Source organism: Lonchura striata, chromosome 4 (genome assembly GCF_046129695.1).
Source record: "Lonchura striata isolate bLonStr1 chromosome 4, bLonStr1.mat, whole genome shotgun sequence".
Classification (NCBI taxonomy): domain Eukaryota; kingdom Metazoa; phylum Chordata; class Aves; order Passeriformes; family Estrildidae; genus Lonchura; species Lonchura striata.
The window spans coordinates 8,384,468-8,405,807 of NC_134606.1; the positions used below are offsets into that span (position 1 = coordinate 8,384,468).

The window sequence follows — 21,340 nt, forward strand, 5'->3', positions numbered from 1 at the left end:
GAATCCTTTGAGCACTTCTTTTGGTTATTGTGAACAAGGAATTTTAGCATATAGTTCAAAAGAAAATTAAAAATACTTTAGGGGATTTGAAGTCCTTAGATGCTGATCCCTGTACTGTTGTGGACCTGAGTAACTGTTCCAGAAATACAGTAGTAGTATAAAATGCATGCTCAAAATGGCTTGAGTTGAGTAAACCCAGTTGTTTAATGACCCATTGCTACAATTTCTGTCTTTTGATGGGTAAAAATACAATACTGAACACAAAGAATTTACAGAGATGCCAAAACTTTGTCCCGGTTTGACTCAGTAGTTAAGTATTTTTTTCAATAATAAAGCTATGGGGAACTTGGAACAATGCAGTAATGTGTCCCTACATGTTCCCTTTTGAGTTTTATATGTGTAAGTAGTGAATAATGACTGAGACACATGGGAAAGGAAGGATTGCCTTGGGAGCCTGATGGGAAATTGGTCATTTCTGTGAGTGGTAATGCTATTTGGAACCTCACTAACCCCTGAAGTCAGTTCTGGCCTGCCCCACGTGAAGAGCATTAATTGGTTTTTAGGCTGTTCTCCTCCCTTTTTCTCACTTGTGTATGCAGGCGCAGAGTTTCCAGTAGAAAGAGCTGCATTTGATTTCTAAAATACCACTCTGCTCAGTGTTCAGGCAGTGAAGTGTGAAAGCCTCTGCAGGTGAGTCCTCACAAAATCATGTTGGTGTTCAGTAACTGAAGGAAGTGAGAAGGAAAGCCTGACTGATGTGCAGTGATGGCTGATGGTGCTTGCACTGATCCTCACTTCAGCAGAGGCAGGGTGGCTTCCATGTCACAGCAGCAGTAACTGCTAAAGAGGAGATGGTGGCATAGTTCAGGTACAATTTCAGTTGTACAAGTACAATTGACACTTGCTAAACGTCTGAAGTGAATAGCCTTGGCTTTTTTCCCTGCCTAAATTTATGCTCTTTAAAACAGTCCTTTGCCTTTATGAGAAATAAGAAATTACTCCAAATGTAAAGCAGGATAAAATGGCTACAGATTGCCAATTAATACATTTTGCCACTATTCCAAAGGTTGATTACTTTGAACTTCAGCCTGAATTTCAGAAGAGTTAATTATATACCATTTTCTTTGCTAGGAGGATTATATTACAAAAATAAGGACAAGACAAGCTCTGGTATGATTACAAGGGAAAGATGTATATTTGTAACTTAACAAGAAAAGTAACAAGCCCCCCAAACCTGTCCAGATTTGTATTGAAGGCTGTTTTGGGCTCTGGTATGTGAACTGTTAAAAACTTCCACAGAAGTGTTATGTTTCATTGCAGAGGTGGCTGTGTCACGTCAGCATGAGCTGATTTCTAGCAATCTTCTTGTAAATCATCTTTCCTTAGTGACTGTTTCAATCGACACGTATTTTAATTGCCAAACTCAGCCCCCCAGATGAATCAGAACCTGTTAGGGCTGCTACAGCTTGCTGGGGGTACAAATACAGTTTTCCCAACCACCTCGTGCTGTTCCTCTCTTAGGTTCTGGGTCATTTCTGAGGAACACTGGCTGAAGGGTTGTCTCAGCCTCTTCTCCACAGGCCTCAAGGAACAGATGCTCTTTTACTTCCCTGATATTTCCATTGGCTGCTCTGGGATTACTGCAGGAGCTGAGGTGTTGAATTCCAGTTCTCTTCATAGAGGGAGCTTTACTTAAAGATGCCTGCTAGACAGCGTGCCACCTTCTGCAAGATACAAATAAGGGTATCCTAAAGAAATGCATCCCTTTCTTACGACAGGAAATCTGCTAGTCTTCCCTTTCATTAGGGCCCTAAGCTGTGAAATGAGCTGGTGGAGTGTGTGTGAGCTGTGTGTGGATTCTGCCTGGTGGAGAGGATGGTAAAACCTCTGGTCATGGTGGCAGGGATGAAGAGGTTCTGCAGCCTGCACCAGCCCACAGGGCTGTATCACTGAGCTGCTTGTGCATGGAGTGACTCACAGGAGTAGAGAGAGCCAGGAGCAGGTATCTGGTCTTATCTGTGTAATACAAAACTGGTGCTTGATAGAGCATTTGATTTGTAAAGTGTGTGAGACTCCGACAGCTGTAAAGGAGAGATTTTGAGAGATACTCTCAGCCTGGTAGCCATTCAGTTGATGAACTGAGGGTACTTTGTTCATGCTCCATGTGTCGGTATTTGTGCTTGAAACCTGGCAATAATCTCTAGGTGGAAGTAAATTGCCAAGTTTTCTCTTGAAATGGGCTGATAGAATTTGGCTTTTGTGGTTGCATTTGTGATGTCGGGTTTGATTCTTGCCAGCACTGCTCCTTTTTTTGGCTCAGCAACCATTTAATTTAAATAAAGGGCTGATGCATTCATTCTGAGGCAGTAAAATCTCCATTCTGTAGGAAAATTGATATCAGCCTGAGGTTCACAAAGGCTGAGATTTTGTCAGCCATATCTAGGGGGATTCTGAAAAACTGCCTTCTGCCAATAGGGTTCCCTTTCCATATAGAGGCCTGCGTCTTTTGGTTGAATAGAGTGTACAAACCAAGGAAAATCTTGGGATACATTGCTTTGACTCATTCTCTTAACTAAATATATTTATCACTGGGTATGTTCTGTTTCTCTGCTCTGTTTCCAAAAGCAGTGAGCAGAGGGAAGAGGAGCACCTTCCTCAAGGGCCAGGCTCTGCAGCTCTTGCTGCTGGAATACTGTGTTAACTCAAGAGGTGCTGCACAAATGGCCTTTCTCTGGGTTTAGGTATTTTTTAGGGGAAAGGTGGGAAGCTCAGTGTCAGGCTACAGCAACACTGCTTGTTTTGCTTTGCTTTGTTTTGTTCTGTTTTGTTTTTAAGTGGAAAACAAATGCAGATCTAAGACCTTCCAGCTTATTTTTCCTCTTTTCTTTTCTAACCATGACTAATTCTGGCTAGTTCAAACAAGAATATAATGAGGTACTAAAAATGTTAGAGCAGTGCGCTGCTTCCACTAATTAATGTTTCTGTGGGAATAGTTTAAACAGAAATGAACATGTGTGTAAGTTTACTTAAACCATGAGGGAAATTGGGTTTGTCTTTCTGCCATGCTCCCACACTGCCTTCCTTTATCTGCCCCTCTCCAGCAAGAATTTTGCAGTTCCCTATTTCACAGCTCCTTCCAGGAGACAGAGATTTCCTGGTACCTAAACAAAGCAATGATTTTACCTGCAGTTTCTTTTAACCACTTATGGAATGGTCAGGCAGAATCTCCAAATCACTCCAGTTGTAGAAATTTTCATAGGTGAAGTGGGGGTATGAATTTTCACAGAGGAAATGAATTTATACCTTTGCAAGTAATGTGGGGAAAAAAACCCACCAACCAACCAACTACTGTCTGATTCTATTTATAAAATATTTTTAGACATGATCAAGGAAAGCAAATGTTAAATGGAGGAATGCAAGTTAGCTGGCAGCAGCAGTGAGAATTAATCACTCAAAACCAGTGTTTCTAAAGGGGTTTTATAAAAACTAAATCTAGACCTGGTTTGGTCTTACATTTTTCTTTCTGATTTCAAAATAATCATCTCTAATAAATTTGCACATTACATGGATTGGTTGATAAGGAGATTGCATGTAGCTGTCTCCAGCATGTAGCTGAGCCATTTTTAGGAAAAGGTAGTTTACTGTAGATAAATATGAGATTCTGTGTCTGAAAATAGAGAGTAAATTCTTCATATAAAGTGAGGTGTCTGTGTCCTGACAGATGGCTATTGGCAAAAATGATCTCTAAATAGCACAGCAAGTCAGAGTGACTTTCAGTGCCGTATTGAAGAGGCTTGGGGAGATTCTTGCACAGCAGAAGTGGAGAAGAGTGGTATCATGTTGGCTTGCTTTGGATATGGTACTTACAAGGCTTGTAATGGGTTATTGCCTCCAGTTCTCATGCTTGATTTTTCAACAACCTTTTTAAAGCACAGGAAAGGTTTAGAGAAACCCCACTAAAATGCTCTAGATGCTGGAAAAAGTCCCCTAGGGAGAAAATTAGAGGGCGGAACAAAAAGGATTGAAACAGGCTTAATTGCAGCATGCTTCCACAGGAGGAAAATGTTGGCTTCCAAGGGGCTTTTAATGTAGCTGAAATGCCTGGAGAAGGCATCATCCACTGTGAGCTGCAGTTAGACAGCCCAGAAGGGACAGGAGGCAGTATTTTTGATGGTATGTGTGAATAACCATTAGAATGAGCTCAGTGAGAAATGAAGGCATCCTTTTGCCATTCCAAATTGTGATCCTCTCCTGGAGAATGTATTTAGTGAGGCACAAGTCACTGAGTATCATCTGGGGGCAACAGCATGAAATTCTGCATCTTCTGGTGTAATGTGAGATGAGACAAATGACTTGGTTGTCCATTAACCTCCTTAAATTCTATTGAACTGAAAACTACCCTGTATTTTCTTTTAAATATGTTACTTAGGATGGGTTTTCTTAAAGTAAATTACAACTATTTTTAAAAACACCCCATGTTTACTACGTCTAGATCTGTTATATGAGATTTATCCCTAACAGGACTATCTTCTGTAGTATTTTGAGTTTATTGTTGACTGTAATGTTCCTTAAACATATTGTGAGCTGCTTGTTCTTTTCTTCCTCTCTTCTATACGCTGTTCACATTTCCTTGGAGAATATTTGGGTCAGAGACTTTTATATACAGCTTGGAATTTACCAAGTTTCTTTTTAAAAATTGACTGTTACTCTCTCATAAATCACACGCTCAGACTTTAATCAAGGGATTTGAAGATATCCCTGTGTTATGGCTAGGAACTTCTTGCTAACTGTATTCTAGAACTGAGTATAAATAAAATGCCATATTGCAAAGTTTTGGTGTTCTGTTTTGGCTGCCGGTGAGGGGGATTGTTGTATAATCCTTTTGATGAGACTTCCACAAATGCATATTCTGGTTTTAATCAAGGTGGTTTTTTTGAAGGTGGGGGAAACGAAACCAGAAGAGCGTGCCTAAATCTGCTAGTCTGAGTTGCAGTGTGTGTACTTCCATCAGTTCTGATGCTGTGCAAAAATCTGTGCCTGCTTTCTCTAACACCTGTGTTTAATCTCCAGATCTCTGATGGCCAAGGAGATGAACGCTCAGAGTCCCCCTATGAAAGTGCTGATGAGGCTCAGACTGAAGTGTCTATATCATCCAAAAAATCTGAGCGAGGAGTGGGAACAAAAAAAGAATATGTGTGTCAGGTGAGAGACGTTAGCTGGGCTGTGTTTCCCGAGCTTTCCTAGGAAAGGTCTTTTTAAATATGAAAATGACAATATTAGGCCAGAAACAGGTTTGTCATGTGTGTCTGAGATGTCTGTTAGTGATGAGGTTGCCATGGCAGTAAATGGGATTCTTAATACCTAATTATTTTTTCTTGACCTCCAGTAAATGACTTAGCCTTTCTGCTTGAGTTTCCAGGTCTGTAAGATAAGCATAATTTGTAGCTCAGAAGAAGCACAGGAGTGTTGCCAGGTGACTGGCCGGGTGATGCAGAAGAGCTGCTGGTTTCTGTGTTAGCACAGAGGAGAAGCCCAGCCCAGTGGGGTTTGTGCTCTGTGTACAGCAGAGATGGCAGCACTGCCCTGCTGTGGTGTGTGGCCAGGGAGCCACTGAAAGCAGAAGCCTTTCCTCAAACTGTTCTAGAAGGGCTCTCAGGCTATGAAATAACACAGTCCGGATCAAATTTGTTTCTATGAGAACAAGCAAGCAGTTACATTTCCATTTTTTGTATATAGTAGGAATAAGGTTGTATCTGTCTATAAATATTGGGTAATCCTCAAATTCTGCCAGCACTGTTGTTCAGTTCATTTTTAGTTATGCATGTGTCACTGCTAACCACTCAGACACAGAGGCATCATTGTGCCAACTGGTCTGATTGCCTTTTGCCAAAGAAAAGGAAAGGAAGGATGCTTTTTAACCCTACTCAGATGCATCAGTGTGCTCAGGGAATATTTCTTACAGCTTTTTTTCTATTCCTTTTTTTCTGTCAGATTGTATTTACTCCTGAAGCATGGTCTGAGAGGAATATTTCTTGTAGGTTAATGATTCTGTTACCTGTTTCAGCTTGAAGCTAGGGCATGTGACGATGCTTGTAAAATTATCTTTCACTTGATAAATTTGATTTCAACACTGGGAAAAGATATTTTGAGAAGCAGTATATGAAAAGGAATAAAGAAAACAGGTTTTTTCCACGTATGAACTTTTCTTTAACATTCAATGCCTTTGTGTTGTAAAAGCTGTGTGAAAAAACAGGTGATCTCCTGCTGTGTGAAGGACTTTGCTATCGAGCTTTTCATGTAAGCTGCCTTGGGCTCTCTGGAAGACCAGCAGGAAAATTCATTTGTAGTGAATGTACATCAGGCAAGTTTGTCCCTTTCTATTAATTTTAAAAAAAAGTTATGCTTTTTACACACATTGTTCTAGGACATCCTCCTGGACAGAGTATGTATCCTCAGAGAACCCTTTCTTATCCCTTGGGACATGACAGGGTGGGAGTCCATGGAGTACCGCTAAGTGTGCCACGTTTTACAGAGTTCACTCTTGTTTTCAGTGAGAACTCTCTTGCAACATGGCTAATTTAATCAGAATTCCATTGCCTTGATAACTGCAGATTATTTGCTTTCTGAGTGCAATTAGAGATGAGGTTTAAAGTCTATCACAATGACTTAAGAATTGTAGAAAAAAGAGCAGCGAGTGGAACATTTTAAGTTCTTTTTCAGTCTTTTGTGTGTCTGTATCAGTCTTTTGCTTTTCCTGTTAAAAGACTACCTTATTGCTATTAATTTCATTTGCTTTTAATCCTGTAATAACTTCTTCGAAGTTCTTAATTTCAAAACTTTACATAAGGTTTGTGTTCTTGCTCATAAGCTAATTTCAGTACATGCAGTAAACCTTGTTGGAACTGCTGTTTCAAAATGAAGCTTTTCCAACTAGTCCAGAAAAAAGATTAGAAGATGGTCGTCTTTGGTTTGTGGTCCTGCTTCAAATTTCAGAGGACCACAGACAAGACAATCATTCTGTTCCATTGGTTTAAAAAAATTTGAAAATTAAAAATTCCTACTTGTCCTGGCATACTGAGGCTTATAAATAAGAACATAAAATCAGATTGGTGAGGCTTTGGGTGTTGTTGTGTATGCTTCAGCTGCAAATGGGTTTGCTTTATTTTATGTGTATCTGAGCAGATCAGTATTTAATACTAAAGAGCTAAAGTAAATAGATTGCTGCATCAAGTAATGCAATTGAGTTGTTGAAAAAAACCTCCTCCACACTACAAAAGCAATTCCCTCATACATAACATAAATGCATGAGAGAGGTGTTTTAAATTCATGTGTTTGCATATTACATTCTGTTTATCATTTTGCCACTAGGTGTGCACACCTGTTTCGTGTGTAAGGAGAGAAAGGCAGATGTGAAACGCTGTGTTGTGTCTCACTGTGGCAAATTCTACCACGAAGCTTGTGTGAAAAAATTTCATCTCACTGTGTTTGAGAACAGGGGGTTTCGATGTCCTCTCCACAGCTGCCTCAGTTGTCATGTTAGTAACCCCTCACATCCACGAATTTCAAAAGGTAGTTTCATTTTATGTTTTTATGACTGATGAATTCATTTTATTTATGGTATGTTAAGGTAAAGAATGTGTCCATTTGAGAGCTGCTAGCTGCATTTTTGTTAGGCAGAAATGGACTATCAATTCAGAATTTTTAATTTAAAAAGTTGTAATAGAGTAGGTTTTAGTCAGCTTTAATATTTACCTTGTTTGTGCTCTTTTTTTAACTAGCTTTCAGTTAACCGTAGTTAACCATGTTTTCTTCTCAAGAGAGAATGAAATCTAGAATGTATAGGTGATGAGGAGAGAGGCAAAGCAGTGAGGGCAGGACCTGAGAATGTAAAAACACTGCAGCAAGGCTTGATGAACACGGAGACACTTTGATTCTGTGTGCAGTTTTTAGCTTTGGGCAACATTTGCAGACAAAATCGCATGACTCAGGAAGACCTGATCTACCCTGATGTGCATAATTAAAGCTTTAAATTGGGCGTAGGACTCTCTAAAAACCTTTATAAATTCAGTATTGTTGCAAACACAATGGCTGGGGTTTTGTGTGCGTGCATGTAGGGTGTCTCAGCATTTTTTTGCCCAAATGAGGAGTCAGTTTTGTGGCAGAGCAGCTGAGCAGCGCTGTGCTGGGCCAGCTGTGGCCCAGGGTGACGTGTGAGCCGTCTTTGCAGGGAAGATGATGCGCTGCGTGCGCTGCCCCGTCGCGTACCACACCGGCGACGTCTGCATCGCCGCGGGATGCGCCGTCATCGCCTCCAACAGCATCGTGTGCACCAACCACTTCACTGCCATGAAGGGGAAAAGCCACCACGCCCACGTCAATGTCAGCTGGTGCTTTGTGTGCTCCAAAGGTAAACGGCCGGGGAGGGAACTCCTGCAGAAGTGCGGCATCAAAGCGCTTCGTTCCTCAGCCCAAGTGTTGTTTTCCTAACCTGTTCATAGCAAATAGTCACAAACGTGGCACGTTAAGTTAGGCTTTGTTAGGTTATGCTATAATGTGAAGTTGGCTTATGCTGCTTCAGGGTTTTAAATATCCTTTTTTTTCAGAAATAATTTATTAAAGTATGTTTTTACTTGGGCTTTACCCAACACCAGAAGCCCAATTAATTTTTACAAGAGACACCTAGTAAGTATTTTTCTGTTCTTTCCCCTGTGTTCAATGTACTAAAATGCTTTTTGTGTTTCTTTATTGCTAATATGTAATATTACACCATAAATATTTGAAGAGTTGCTTTTAGTTTAACAGCAGACTGCAAATTGAATCAGTATTAGTTGTTGCTGCATTTGCCACTAATTAAGAGTGTTTTGTTTTATCTTGTACAATAAATCTGTTCCTTATTGACAGCCACAAAATTCATAGTGCTGATTAAACTTGTAGCAGTGAAACTACCTGATTTGTTAACAAATTAGCATGCAGCATAGCAGCTTTTAAGCTGCAGCCAACTTTCCATTTGATAATTCATGGAACAAACTAACAGCCTTATTCCTTCTGCCCCCTGAGGGGGGGCAAAAAAAACCCCAAAATCATAAGAGAAATCTGTTGTGGTTACAAATTTTCTTACATATAAATGTTAATATATATTAAAACTATGTTAAACATATTTTAGTCATTAAAGTACAGCAGAGTAATTATAATTTGTGCATTATTCTGGCATTTTTATCACTAGCTTGCTTGTTACTTTGCATGTGTTACTAACCTGAGCCTGCCAGGCATTCAGATTAGTGAGGACCTTTTGGCTGGTGTACCCAACTAAGTGATGCGTGTGTTAGTTGCTGAGGGTCAGTGTGTTTTAACCATTTATTTTCTAATTGAACCTACCACGTGTATCATTTCTAAGCTGTCTGGAATGCCAAATTTACACTCTGATCTTGATGTTTTCCAACCTTTTTTCCTTTTTCTGTGTCTGTGCAGGTGGAAGTTTGCTGTGCTGCGAGTCCTGCCCAGCAGCCTTTCACCCTGACTGCTTAAATATCGAAATGCCAGATGGGAGCTGGTACTGCAATGACTGCAGGGCGGGCAAGAAGCTCCATTTCCAGGATATTATTTGGGTTAAGCTGGGAAATTACAGGTCTGATTGAAGGAATTTGTGTTGTTTTACAGTACTGCCATGTTTAACTAAGGATAGTACAACTGGTTGCTCCCGTAGGCCAGCTGCACACTGATTTCTGACTCCCCTCTGAATGCACCTTGCTGCATATTGATTTCTGACTCCCCACCTCCTTGCAATATTCATATTCAAAGCTTGCAGCTTTGCTGTTGCTCCTGGCCAAGGCATTACCCACACAGGACCCTTCGAGTCTTCTGACTTCTGCCTCCAGTGTATGAAACTTCAACCCCTGTTTGTGTCAGAGATGTCTGCCAATAAATTGGTATAGCTGGTAACTGGCTAAATTACTCCCTGGCAGGCTGAGACATCAGTCACTCAGGTTGTTGGTGTTTCACACTTGGATGGGATTTAAGTGAGATAGAGGTAGCTGGGGGTTATCCTTGAAACATTAATAGGAGTTATCAGCCTTTGCTTGATCTTTGACAATTGCAAGATTGGCAGGTCTTATAAAGAGGATGGTTTTGCTACCCAGACACAGGGAGTCCTGTGTTTGTGATTACCTTGCAGGCAGGTGAAGTCCCACAGATCTGAGTGTCAGGCTTTACTTGTCTAGTCTTCTCTCACTCTCTACTAAGAGAGGGGACAAAAGGATTTTAAATCCTCTTGGATCTTGGAAATAATTATCAGTTACTGCTGTTTCAAGTGATTTTGTTAAACCGTCTCTTGCAGAAAAAGCTTGACTAAAATGCTGTATTTTTTTATTTGTACTTCTGTGCTAGATGGTGGCCTGCAGAAGTTTGCCATCCGAAAAACGTTCCCCCAAATATCCAGAAAATGAAGCATGAAATCGGAGAATTTCCTGTGTTTTTCTTTGGTTCTAAGGATTACTATTGGACGCACCAAGCACGGGTGTTCCCTTACATGGAGGGAGACAGAGGGAGTAGATACCAAGGGATCAAAGGAATTGGAAAAGTCTTCAAAAATGGTACACAGCTAAAAGTAAACAAATTTAATCCTGGGATATGCATGCTTTGTTTCTTCACACATAGCCTTGGTTTTGAAATTCTGTTTTATAATATTGAATTAACGAAATTTGTGGTGTCCTGGGCAACAGTCACTATTACTGTCTTTGCATGAAAACATTATTTTAATGTCTTGTAAAAGGCTGGCATCAACCTGAAATTTGATGTGATGATTTTTACTTTCTGGAAAGCTAAAAAAAAAGGACTAAGAGAGTAAATTGTTTCAGACTAGGAGACTGAAAGAGTAGAATTAATAGATCTATTAAGAACAGTAACATTCCAGAAGCATTGTTTGGAAGAAAATTAAATGGTGGGACTAAGAAGTAGACAATGCTTTGTTTTAACAAACATGGGAATGAGCAAGTGAGTTTGAGGGGAGTAATCCTCTTTCTGGCATTTCTGTTGATTCTGCAATCTTTTTCAGCATTGCAAGAAGCTGAAACTCGATTTCGAGAAATAAAACTACAGCGAGAAGCCAAAGAAACCCAGGAGAGTGAACGTAAACCTCCCCCATACAAGCATATTAAGGTAAAGTTTGAAGAAGTGGGTACACAAAGGTTTGAGCTGAGCAGTGAGATAGGGTCAGGTTGTAATGATGATGGGAACTGCTTTTACAGTCATCAGATGGTAAAATTTTGCTTTCATTGGAGCATCTAGTAGTGCAAAACCAAATCAGCCACCACTGTGTAGCACTTGCAGTAACACTAACTGTTCTAAAGTCACATTTGCTCTATTTTAATGTATTCGTCAGGTGAATAAACCTTGTGGCAAAGTGCAGATATACACTGCTGACATATCTGAGATCCCCAAGTGCAACTGCAAGCCCACGGATGAAAACCCCTGTGGCTTTGACTCGGAGTGCCTCAATCGGATGCTGATGTACGAGTGCCACCCGCAGGTGTGCCCGGCGGGGGAGCGCTGCCAGAACCAGTGCTTCACCAAGCGCCAGTACCCCGAGACAAAGATCATCAAAACTGATGGCAAGGGCTGGGGACTGGTTGCCAAGAGGGACATTAAAAAGGTAGGAATTGTCCTTACCCTGCAGAGAGTCGGTGATCTGCCATGCCGTTTGTGGGTTTGGGATATACTTCACTAGTGATCCTTGGTGTCTTGCAGGGGGAGTTTGTCAATGAGTATGTGGGAGAGCTGATTGATGAAGAGGAGTGTATGGCAAGAATCAAATATGCACATGAAAATGACATCACCCACTTCTATATGCTTACTATTGATAAGGTAGAGTACTTGATGGTTTTTGCCATAATTTACATACAGCCTTATTTTGATCTCTTCTTCTGTTGAGCACCTTGGCAGGGCACTCTGCTACCTTTGACAGTCTGCAGTTTCACATATTCGCAGGGTTGCATCTTCTGTGCCTGCTCTCTCCATTCTACATGTTCATAATTAATCTCCTTAGTTCTGTGTTATGTAATAAATTACATATTAAGGTTTATAAGGTTGTGCTTTGTTGCTTGAAATAAAGTACAGTGCTTACCTGTACCTGTAAGTACAAAGTACTTACCTGCCTAGTCTTAAAATGAAGGAAAATTTTAAACATATGGGAGAAAAGTAGTGATACAGTGGAAGGAATTGCTGTTAACAATCCTTTTACTAAAATTTCAGCAACAAACAATAAGATTCTCACTTGAGAGAATGTGGAATAGAATTGTGAGGCTGTGTTCTATATAGAGCATTTTTTTTTTTTGCAGCCATCTGTCCCTAGCATTGTTTATGGCAAAACTAGGCTTGTGCTTTTGTAGAAACTCTTTTCCAAAAGCACTCTCTGTTAGTAGCCAGCCAACCCTCCACAGATTGATTCACAGCAAATTATTACAGCACATTAATGAACGCACCAAAGTAATTCAGCACCTGTGCCTCTGTGCACACCTCTGAGTATTTTCTTCCTCAGGAGAAGAAGAAAGTGAAGAACCTGGACAGCAGGAGTTAAAGATTTTCTATATTATATTGCTTCAGTCCCCAGACAGCTAGTTAGGAGAAAAACAAGAGCTGGCTGCCAGTCCTGCAATTTTTTCATCCCAACCATCATTCTTTTTCCCAAGGCTCTTGCTCTGTATTTCCACAGCTACTGTTTTCATGAGTCCTGTAACTGAGGAGTTCCTGCACAGGATGCACCACCACAGAATGGTGAAACCACATTCTCTCCTCTACTAGATTGACATACAACATCAGTGTGTTAAATATCTGAACTGAACATGTATTTGACTCTATTGTCATGAATAAATGCTCATTGTGGGTCTGTCTTGCCAAAACTGCCATTACTGGCTGAGCTGGCCATGCAGTGAAATGTGTGCACATAGGCATGACAGTCACACATGTGCATTATAAAAATGAGCTAGAAGGAAACTGAAATAATACTTCATAAATAAGCAAAGCCTTCTCAAGCAGCTCTGCAAAGAAACAGCTCTGGCAGTTTCAAGCTTTGTCTTGTTTTGTTAATGTCTGGTATATTTGGTGGAGATAGAAATTTAAGAGCAGTTGTTAGTAGGAATGGGATGTTTTTAGCTTACCAAGGGCTTGTTTTCATTTAAACTAGGCTGATTTGGGGAAAGAAATCTGGTGAGAAACTGCTAATCCCTGCAAGTAATCATGCATTTGGTAAATACCATAAAGTACTTGCAGATTCCTCACAGCTCCATGAATGCAGAGTAAATGGTGAAGGACTGAGGCTGAGTTTTGAAACTTCCTGGGGAAGGGGGTTCCTTAACATGCCCACCAGGATGCTCACAAGAACACTTGTCCTGCCCTGTGGCTGTGGTGGGTGCTGGAAAAACGTGAGCTAGAGCATGAGTATTGCTTTGGGAGTGTCACACTCCAGGCCATGTGGGACACTACAGTTTCCAATACAACATGTACCAGCAGTTGGCTGTGTGCTCTGAATGCAACTATTGAAATCAATCAGTTATGGATGATTTTAATATTTTTTTTGTGAGGGGGGAGAGAAAAGCCCTTCATCCTGTTGCTGGTTTGTTCTCCAGGACCGTATTATTGATGCTGGCCCCAAAGGAAACTACTCCCGGTTTATGAACCACAGCTGCCAACCAAATTGTGAAACTCTGAAGTGGACAGTGAATGGAGACACTCGTGTTGGGCTCTTTGCTGTGTGTGACATTCCTGCAGGTACCTCAGCTCGGGCTGGCTTTGGTTTCATTCTCTAAGTTAAACCTTTTGTGCATTTGTTAGTGGGACAGTCATGGTTTAACTGATCCAGTACAAATATTTTTGTAGAGGACTCGGCACACAGAGGAGATGTTTAGTGATCTGCCTTTTACTTTAGTGTTTCTTAATTGTGAATCTCATGACTGCTTCTTGTTATTTGCTTCTAGGGCAAGTATCCCTAGTAAGTTTTTGTTTTGGAGCTCTCAAATGTATCTTTTCCAAGAACATAATAAGCAGGAGGGGTGAATGTAGGAGGCTGTTCAGAAATATCTGTTTTCTGGTTTGTGCCACGCACATGCTCACACACATACCTATCTATCTATAGCTGTATCTAGCTGGATAGATGGATGGATATAATACGTGTGAAGGTCAGACACAAGCACAGTTTTGTGAAGTCAAACAAATTTATTTTAAAATGTAATTGCAAAAGACATCATGATATATTGGCATCTAGTTAATCATTGTCAGTGCTTATAAGCAGTAAAGAGAGGGAACATCCTGTGACAATGCACCAACAAGCAGGTCCCAAACCAGCAGGCAGATAGCAACAGCTGGATTTGTTTGCAATCATTTTGATAGAAGTTGTTACCTTGTCCTTTTTACACCCAGGGACAGAGCTGACTTTTAATTACAACCTTGACTGTCTGGGCAATGAAAAAACAGTCTGCAAATGTGGTGCCCCAAACTGCAGTGGATTTCTTGGGGACAGACCAAAGGTAAGTAATATATCAAGTAATACATCAAGAGATTTTGACAGTCTTGTCAGGGGAAGGGTTGTAGAAGCTTCAAACTGACTAAGAATGTGCCTGACTGTGGTCAGTGAGATTATTCTGACATTCTAGTTCATGCTTCCCCATTTAAACCTTACAGTATGATTATTTTGCTAAGATTAATTTTAAAAAAAGAGTTGAACTAAAGAATAAAAAATGTGAGTTTTGAATGTGGAAAAGAATCATAGTATATCAAGAAATGATCTGTATGATTCCTGTCCAGGTTAGTTTGGAACTTGTAATCTAGTAGAAGTTGATGGAGCTTCCTGAAGGGCTGGCACAGGAGTGTGGGGGAAGGCACAAGTACCACCTATGGATGTTGAAAAGCTGCACTTTCCTCTGGTCCTTCACGCTGCTCAGTACCAGCCACTTCAGAGGCTGGACTGGGAATCTTCAGAACCCACACAGCTGGTGTTTGTTAAGAGATGGACTTAAATGAAGTTTCACATAAGCTTGTGAACATTTACACAGACAACCATGAAGAAATTAAATGTTTCAGTTTCGTTTTTTGGAGCTGTCTGCATTGGTAGAAAGAATGGGCTAATTTAAAATAAAATAGATAGTGATTACTGGGGTTAGAGGGAGGGAGTGATGGTAGGGATGTTGAAAAATCATCCAAAATTTTTATATTATTTGGTGAAGAAGAGTTAAAGTGCATGCAGAATTTGAAAGCTGCTTCTGTGCATACAGCACAGAATTTAAGTCAGTTTAAAATAGGGATAAAGTTTGGTATATTCTTTCTGTCGTTAACTACACTTCCTGAAGTACTGCTGTTTGTTCCTCAAAGAAAAATGGGGGCAGGTTTTAGTAATTCCAGCTTGAGTATTCACAACTGGAAGACAAAAATGGATATTGAAGTGATTGGTGGTGCAAGTACATAATGAGGGTAAATTAGCCACAAGTAGATTAGACTGGATATTGGAAGGCCTTTTGTCAGTGACAAGAAAATGAAGGGTTTTTTCAGTAGGAAGGTCCTGCAGGGAGAAATTCTGGTTTCAGGATAACTTTTCTCAAGGGTCAGTGTGGGTTTTTTCTCAACACAGATCAGTACAGTGAAGCACTGGGCAGGTCTGCCCCGAGTCAGGTTCTTGGCTCCATGCACGGTCTGCCAGGTGTGCCAACAGCTTGGCAGGGTTGTGTAACATTTTTCCTTTGCAAAACTGGCATTTACAGATTTATATCTTACTCTTTTAGAATTCTTCCACTAATGCCTCAGAAGAAAAAGGCAAAAAGACCAAAAAGAGAACACGGAGACGCAGAACGAAAAATGAAGGGAAGAAAGAATCTGAAGATGATTGTTTCCGTTGTGGTGATGGAGGCCAGCTGGTGTTGTGTGACAGGAAATCTTGTACTAAAGCCTATCATCTCTCCTGCCTTGGTTTGGTGAAACGTCCTTTTGGTGAGTCAGCCATGTCTTACACTGGTATAAATAACTTGTGCAGGTACCTCACTTATTGCACTGAAACTCGTCTGGGGTGTCATCCTGAAAACACTGGGTTTGCATGGCATGAATTTTATTTGTGCATCATGTGGGAGCAGCTCCTCTTGGATTTGAAGATAAAATGGTGGCCTCCTCCTGCCTCTCTGGCAAAATTAGTCATTTGTTTTACAGATGTAGGTAATTGAGCACATCACCTGGTGGGAGCACCATGGCCCTGCCACAGGAAAGTTGATTATATCTAAGACATGCATGAAGCCCTTTGAGTTCAAGCCAGAAGAACAGCAGCAGCTTCTGAAAAAAGGCAAGTAGGGAAATTAGGAGCAGCAGACATCAGGTTGCAGTTCCAGATATCACAGGAGTTACCTGGTTGCAGTCAGCCATGTCAGGTGAGATGTGAGGAAGGGAAGCAGGCAAAGCCTGTTATCCCAGAAACAAGTAAAACAAGGACTGGTAAAGCATGCTGGGGCAAAAGAGCAGCTGTAAGTGAAGCACACCAGATATTCCTGAGCAAGACTGGCAACAGAGAGGACAGCTGACCGGATGTTTGGATGCTCTGCCAGCCTGCAAATTCTGTAAAATGCTATTGAGTGAAGCCTGAGTCATTTCTTCTAGCTGGAGCTGAGTGCTGTATTTGAATGAGAAGTGTCAAGTCTGCTCCTTGCAGCTGCCAGCTGAGCTTTAGAAGTATGATGTAGCATTCTGAGTGTTGAGAACAGCCCCGGTAGTTGCTGTCATTTGCTTTGTCAGGAAACTTGTGCCTTGTTCAGCTGCTACAACACAAAGCTCCTTTAGGAGATGATGCTGTGTTTTACTCCCCACTAATGGGCTCTTTGGTTTTGATTGCAGGGAAGTGGGAGTGTCCTTGGCACCACTGTGATGTTTGTGGCAAACCTTCTGTTTCTTTCTGCCACTTCTGCCCAAACTCTTTCTGCAAGGAGCACCAAGACAGGACAGTGCTAAATTCCACGTTGAACGGACAGTTGTGCTGCTCTGAACATGTTCTCGGGGTGGATTCTGTTGAAACTCAGAAGACTGAGAAACCCCGCAAAAAACTGAACAAGTTCAAGCCCAGGAGAAAGAGGAACAGATGGATGAGAGCTGAATGCAAATAGTCATGGACTGCAGTTTCTACTGCTAACACTATCTTGTAGATAAGTTGTGAATATGACCAGGGAAGGACACAATTTTACATATATTCTGTAAAGGTTACAATGCGGGGGGGGGGGGATTTTTTTGTTTTGTTTTTTATAAATCCACTGAGCCAACTACAGCAGTCTTCTGCTGCTTCTGCACTGATAACGAACTGCATAGTTCAGCAAACTTCAGGACAAACCAAACTTATTACTCAGCATTACAGTTACACTTGAATTGTTACGAATGTAAAATGTTCCCTCCAAAATACTTGCAGGTTGGAGGTAGGTTAAAATCAAACCAGGTAGGCGTAAACATAGTTTTTTGAGCTAGTGTTTGTCAACCAACAGATGTTTAAAATAGTATATCCTTGAAAGAAGTTGTTAGTTCTCAAGTCCTTTTGAGTAAGAAATGGCTTGGTCTGTGGTCCCAATGAGATTTGCTTGCCTTGTGTGTTTTTGAGCAAGTGCTTGAATGCCAATCATGATCCAGGTGTGTCTCTCACTACAGCCACACACACAGCAATTGGTTTGTGCTCTTCAAAAATTGTTCTTAAACAATCATGATCATAAATATCCTTCCACCAAGAAATGTGGTGCATGCTGGGAAAGGCACGCCCTGTACCAGAGAGGAGGAATCTGACTTTGTAGATTTTTTTCTATACTGTTTTTTCCTGTATTTCATCCCATATGAAATTATTTGATCTTGCAGAGCTGTACAGGTCAGGACTTAAAGGGATATTGTCTTGCAATCTAGGCCAAATACTTTAGGATTTTTATGTCTTAATAAAAAGAAATCTTTCAAAAGCTATTACTTGGAAAAAATTACTTGGGTTATTTTTTTATTTTTTCAATGGCAGGTAAAATGCAGAGGAAAACTTTCCTTTGGAATGCTTGGAGTCCAAGCATTTCAACTTTGTGATAATGCAAGAAATGCCCAACAAGGAGCAAAACCACCCCCATGAATGAAACAGAAAGTGAAATTTGATTGGAGTGCAAAAAGTAAATTCAAAACAAGTAAAAGTGAAATGGGTTTTTGAAGCAGCATGCAAGAATTTTGATGTGAAATTTAGCCTTGCTCTGTTCCTTTGCACAAAGTTTGTATAAAACTGGCTACTTGGTTTTCTTTGTTACATTTCTAGGAGCTCTGCTCTTGACTATCCTGTCACCACTGTGTTGTGTCAGCAAAGCTCTTTTGAATTCCTCATCCCCATTAGCATTAGGTCCTCACTAATTCACAGTCAGGTGAATATACAAGACTTAGTATTGACAGAAATAATACTAGAACTAGGAAAAAACTGTAAAGAAAAACATCTGTGGCAGTTTTCTTCCCAGTGCACATCCTTGGTGTGTGATTAGGCAGCGTTCCAAGCACATTTGGATTTTTGCAATTGTGACCCACCCTCCGTAAGCACCATGTGCACCTCCATGTCCACTGAGCCATTTCTGAATGTTCTAGCTTAGTTTGCCCTTAATAGTGCAGGAATTCTGTGTATCCCTTTTGAAAATGAAGCCTTGCTATATCATGGTTTTTCCCCAAAGTGTTTCTTCAGGATTTGATTTAGTTCATGGAATTGCCAAAACCCCCATTCATTCCCAGCACGTAAAAAGTTTGGTTTTATTAGAAGATACTAATTGAAAGAGGTTATAAATGTTGCATTGCCCTATGCTGAACACTTTGGTTTCTGTTTTGTGACCAAAATGCTTTGTTTTTTATATCAGTTTTTATAAACACTGTTGGAAGATTAATTTTTTTTTCCATATAATTTTGAAGAAATAGCAGAGTTCAAATCAGGGGAAGTGTTACATGTTTGCATTGTTTAAAATGGTATGCCAAGCCTTGCACTCAAGTTAAAATTCAAGATTCTTTAATTGATTTTGAGGGAAATTTTTCTCTGCCATGGGGCTGAAGAACAGTCCTGTGCATAAAATCAAAACTAAAAAATGGTATTATGAATGTTTCTTTAATATTGGGTTTCAAGGGAAGGAAAATGAGTTCAGGTAGTTAAACAGAAATAGTTTCCTCATTGCTTTAAAACAAAATGAAGGAATTTGATGTCATTGGGACCAGTCTTTGAATACTAAACCGTGTAAGGAAGGCTTTGTAAGAATACCTTTAAATAAGTTATTATAAAATTTTTCCTTTACATTCCATTGCTTTCATAATTTGTTCTTTATTTTTTGGGGGGGGTGTTGTTTTTTTTTTAGTTGTTTTGTTGCCTTTTCCTCTTCACGTGTAACAGCTCTGTCCCTGTGGATGCCCCAGGTCCCGAGGCAGATCCCAGCTGAGCAGGCGCCGTGTGTCCTGGCAGGCAGCGCTGCAGTGCCAGCGCCCCGGCTTTGGGCACGGCAGCTGCAGGCCAGGCACAGGGGGACCCTTTGTTCACACAGCAGATTTGAGCTTCTGCTTCCTTCTGCCTCTCCCTGCCATTCCCTGCTCCTGCTGAGGCTCCCTGGGAGTCCCCTCCTGCTGCTGGGCACGGCTGCACTGAGCTGAGCAGTGTGGATCAAGCTCCCCTTGCTGCCTGCGTGAGCCCAGCCCAGGCACTCAGCTGTGATGTGGGAGAATTTTTGGTTTCTGTGCCAGGACAGGTGGGGTTTAGGTGCTCTGTGATGAAGGCTTCTGTACCTTGCTCTGCAGCCTGGGAAAACAGGCTAAAGTTTTGTTTAGAAAAGAAGACAGAAGAGTTGTGACATTGTTTTCCTTCTCCCACTGTTCAAATACAAGGTAAAACAATCCTTAAGACTTGAACTTTCTCATGATGCAACTCAATACCTTTTACCATTCAGCAGCTTGAAGGATTTTCTGTTATAAATTAATCTAAACAACATTAACTGTGGCATATTATGTGGCCTTAAATGATGTTCTTTGTGTCTTGCCCATCAAAGTAGCAAAATGTCTTTCCTTTTCTAACAAAAAGCTGATACATGACTGCCAGTTTCAGAATTTGTTGTTCTTTTATCACATGAGCAAGCATGGAAACAATTTTCAGTTGAGTATGTTAGATGTATTTTCATACAACCTAGGAAAAATAATCAGAGTAAATGTCTGTTTTGTTCAATAGCTTTGTATTTATGGTCAGGTTTTAGGAGGCTTTTTATTTGAATTACTTGGAAAAGCAAAATATCTTGAAAGACATATTAATGGGGTTTTTCCACATTGTTGAGTCTCATTATTCCATGTCTGACTGCTTGAGAAACTTCAATGTCTTATTAAATGTTGAATTTTATTCCTAGTTATTTAAGAAGTTGCTAAGTCTCTTTTGTAAAACAGCTCTATATATTTACTTTGGCACCTTTTTTTTTTTTTCTTTAAAGAAAAAAGTAGAATTGATACATACTAAGCAAGCATGATTTAGCAGTGAGGGAACAGGGTTTTTTCTCTCATAGGGAAAACTTAACTTCAGGCCTTCCTAGAGATGCCCTGGAAATACTGTTTTATGTTTCCACAGAGGAGATAATGATCCTGCTGTGGCTTGTTTTCACACTGTAGCTTATCACAGAACTTCTGACATTTCTTGCAGTCCAGTTTTTCCAGTGCTGCTCTCTTGCTCATAATTTTACAGTCATTTGTGACACTGAGCTGGGGCTATCCAGCCCAGCTCCCTCAGGGTCCTTTTGGTGTTTTCACAATGCTGGTCCTGCTTGGTCAGGTCTGAGTTTGACTGACTTTTTCAGACAGGTTTTCTGAGTCTGGTTTGGCTTCATGTGTGAAGTCTCCCACATGTGACAGCAGCTACATTTTTTAAAAAAGCATTTCAGAGATTTGCTTTTATACTGGTGGCTGATACTTCTGCTGAGGTCAGCTGGTGCTGTGCATCAGGATTGTGTCCCTCTGCTGCTCTGAGGAAAACCACAGCCTTGGGCCAGAGAGAAACTTCATGTCTCTCCTAAGTCAGCAGTGGGAGAGACTGCACGGAGCTCTGCCCATGCTGGTAGGTAACATCCCTGCTGCTGCTGATCCAAATTAGAATCACAGATGGTTTGGAGTGGAAGGGACCTTAAAGACCATCCACTTCCATTCCCCTGCCATGGGCAGGGACACCTTCCCCTAGACCAGGCTGCTGCAAGCCCCATCCCACCTGGCCTTGAAAACTGCCAGGGATGAGGCAGCCACAGCTTCTCTGGGCAACCTGTGTGCCCAATGGCTGATGTACCACTCCTGCACCCAGTTACTCATCTGACAGAGCTGAGACACA

The 21,340-nt window shown here is 40.9% G+C and overlaps 1 protein-coding gene across 7 annotated transcripts in view; it reads left to right on the forward strand.

Moving 5' to 3' along the window:
- NSD2 (nuclear receptor binding SET domain protein 2) overlaps positions 1-19,290 on the forward strand; it is a 95,857-nt gene extending 76,567 nt beyond the window's left edge. For 5 of the 7 annotated variants that reach the window (XM_077782714.1, XM_077782715.1, XM_021535661.2 and 2 more), the window contains 13 exons: positions 5,071-5,202; positions 6,238-6,361; positions 7,369-7,569; positions 8,228-8,407; positions 9,469-9,625; positions 10,384-10,589; positions 11,051-11,154; positions 11,378-11,647; positions 11,743-11,859; positions 13,620-13,761; positions 14,410-14,516; positions 15,765-15,969; positions 16,858-19,290. In XM_077782714.1, the coding sequence (XP_077638840.1) occupies positions 5,071-5,202; positions 6,238-6,361; positions 7,369-7,569; positions 8,228-8,407; positions 9,469-9,625; positions 10,384-10,589; positions 11,051-11,154; positions 11,378-11,647; positions 11,743-11,859; positions 13,620-13,761; positions 14,410-14,516; positions 15,765-15,969; positions 16,858-17,123 (2,211 nt within the window). In that variant the 3' untranslated portion in view covers positions 17,124-19,290. Of the gene's footprint in view, positions 1-5,070; positions 5,203-6,237; positions 6,955-7,368; positions 7,570-8,227; positions 8,408-9,468; positions 9,626-10,383; positions 10,590-11,050; positions 11,155-11,377; positions 11,648-11,742; positions 11,860-13,619; positions 13,762-14,409; positions 14,517-15,764; positions 15,970-16,857 lie in introns of those variants that run through there. The other 2 variants (XR_013339867.1, XM_077782717.1) reach the window with 2 other exon arrangements.
- Positions 19,291-21,340: the final 2,050 nt, after the last annotated feature.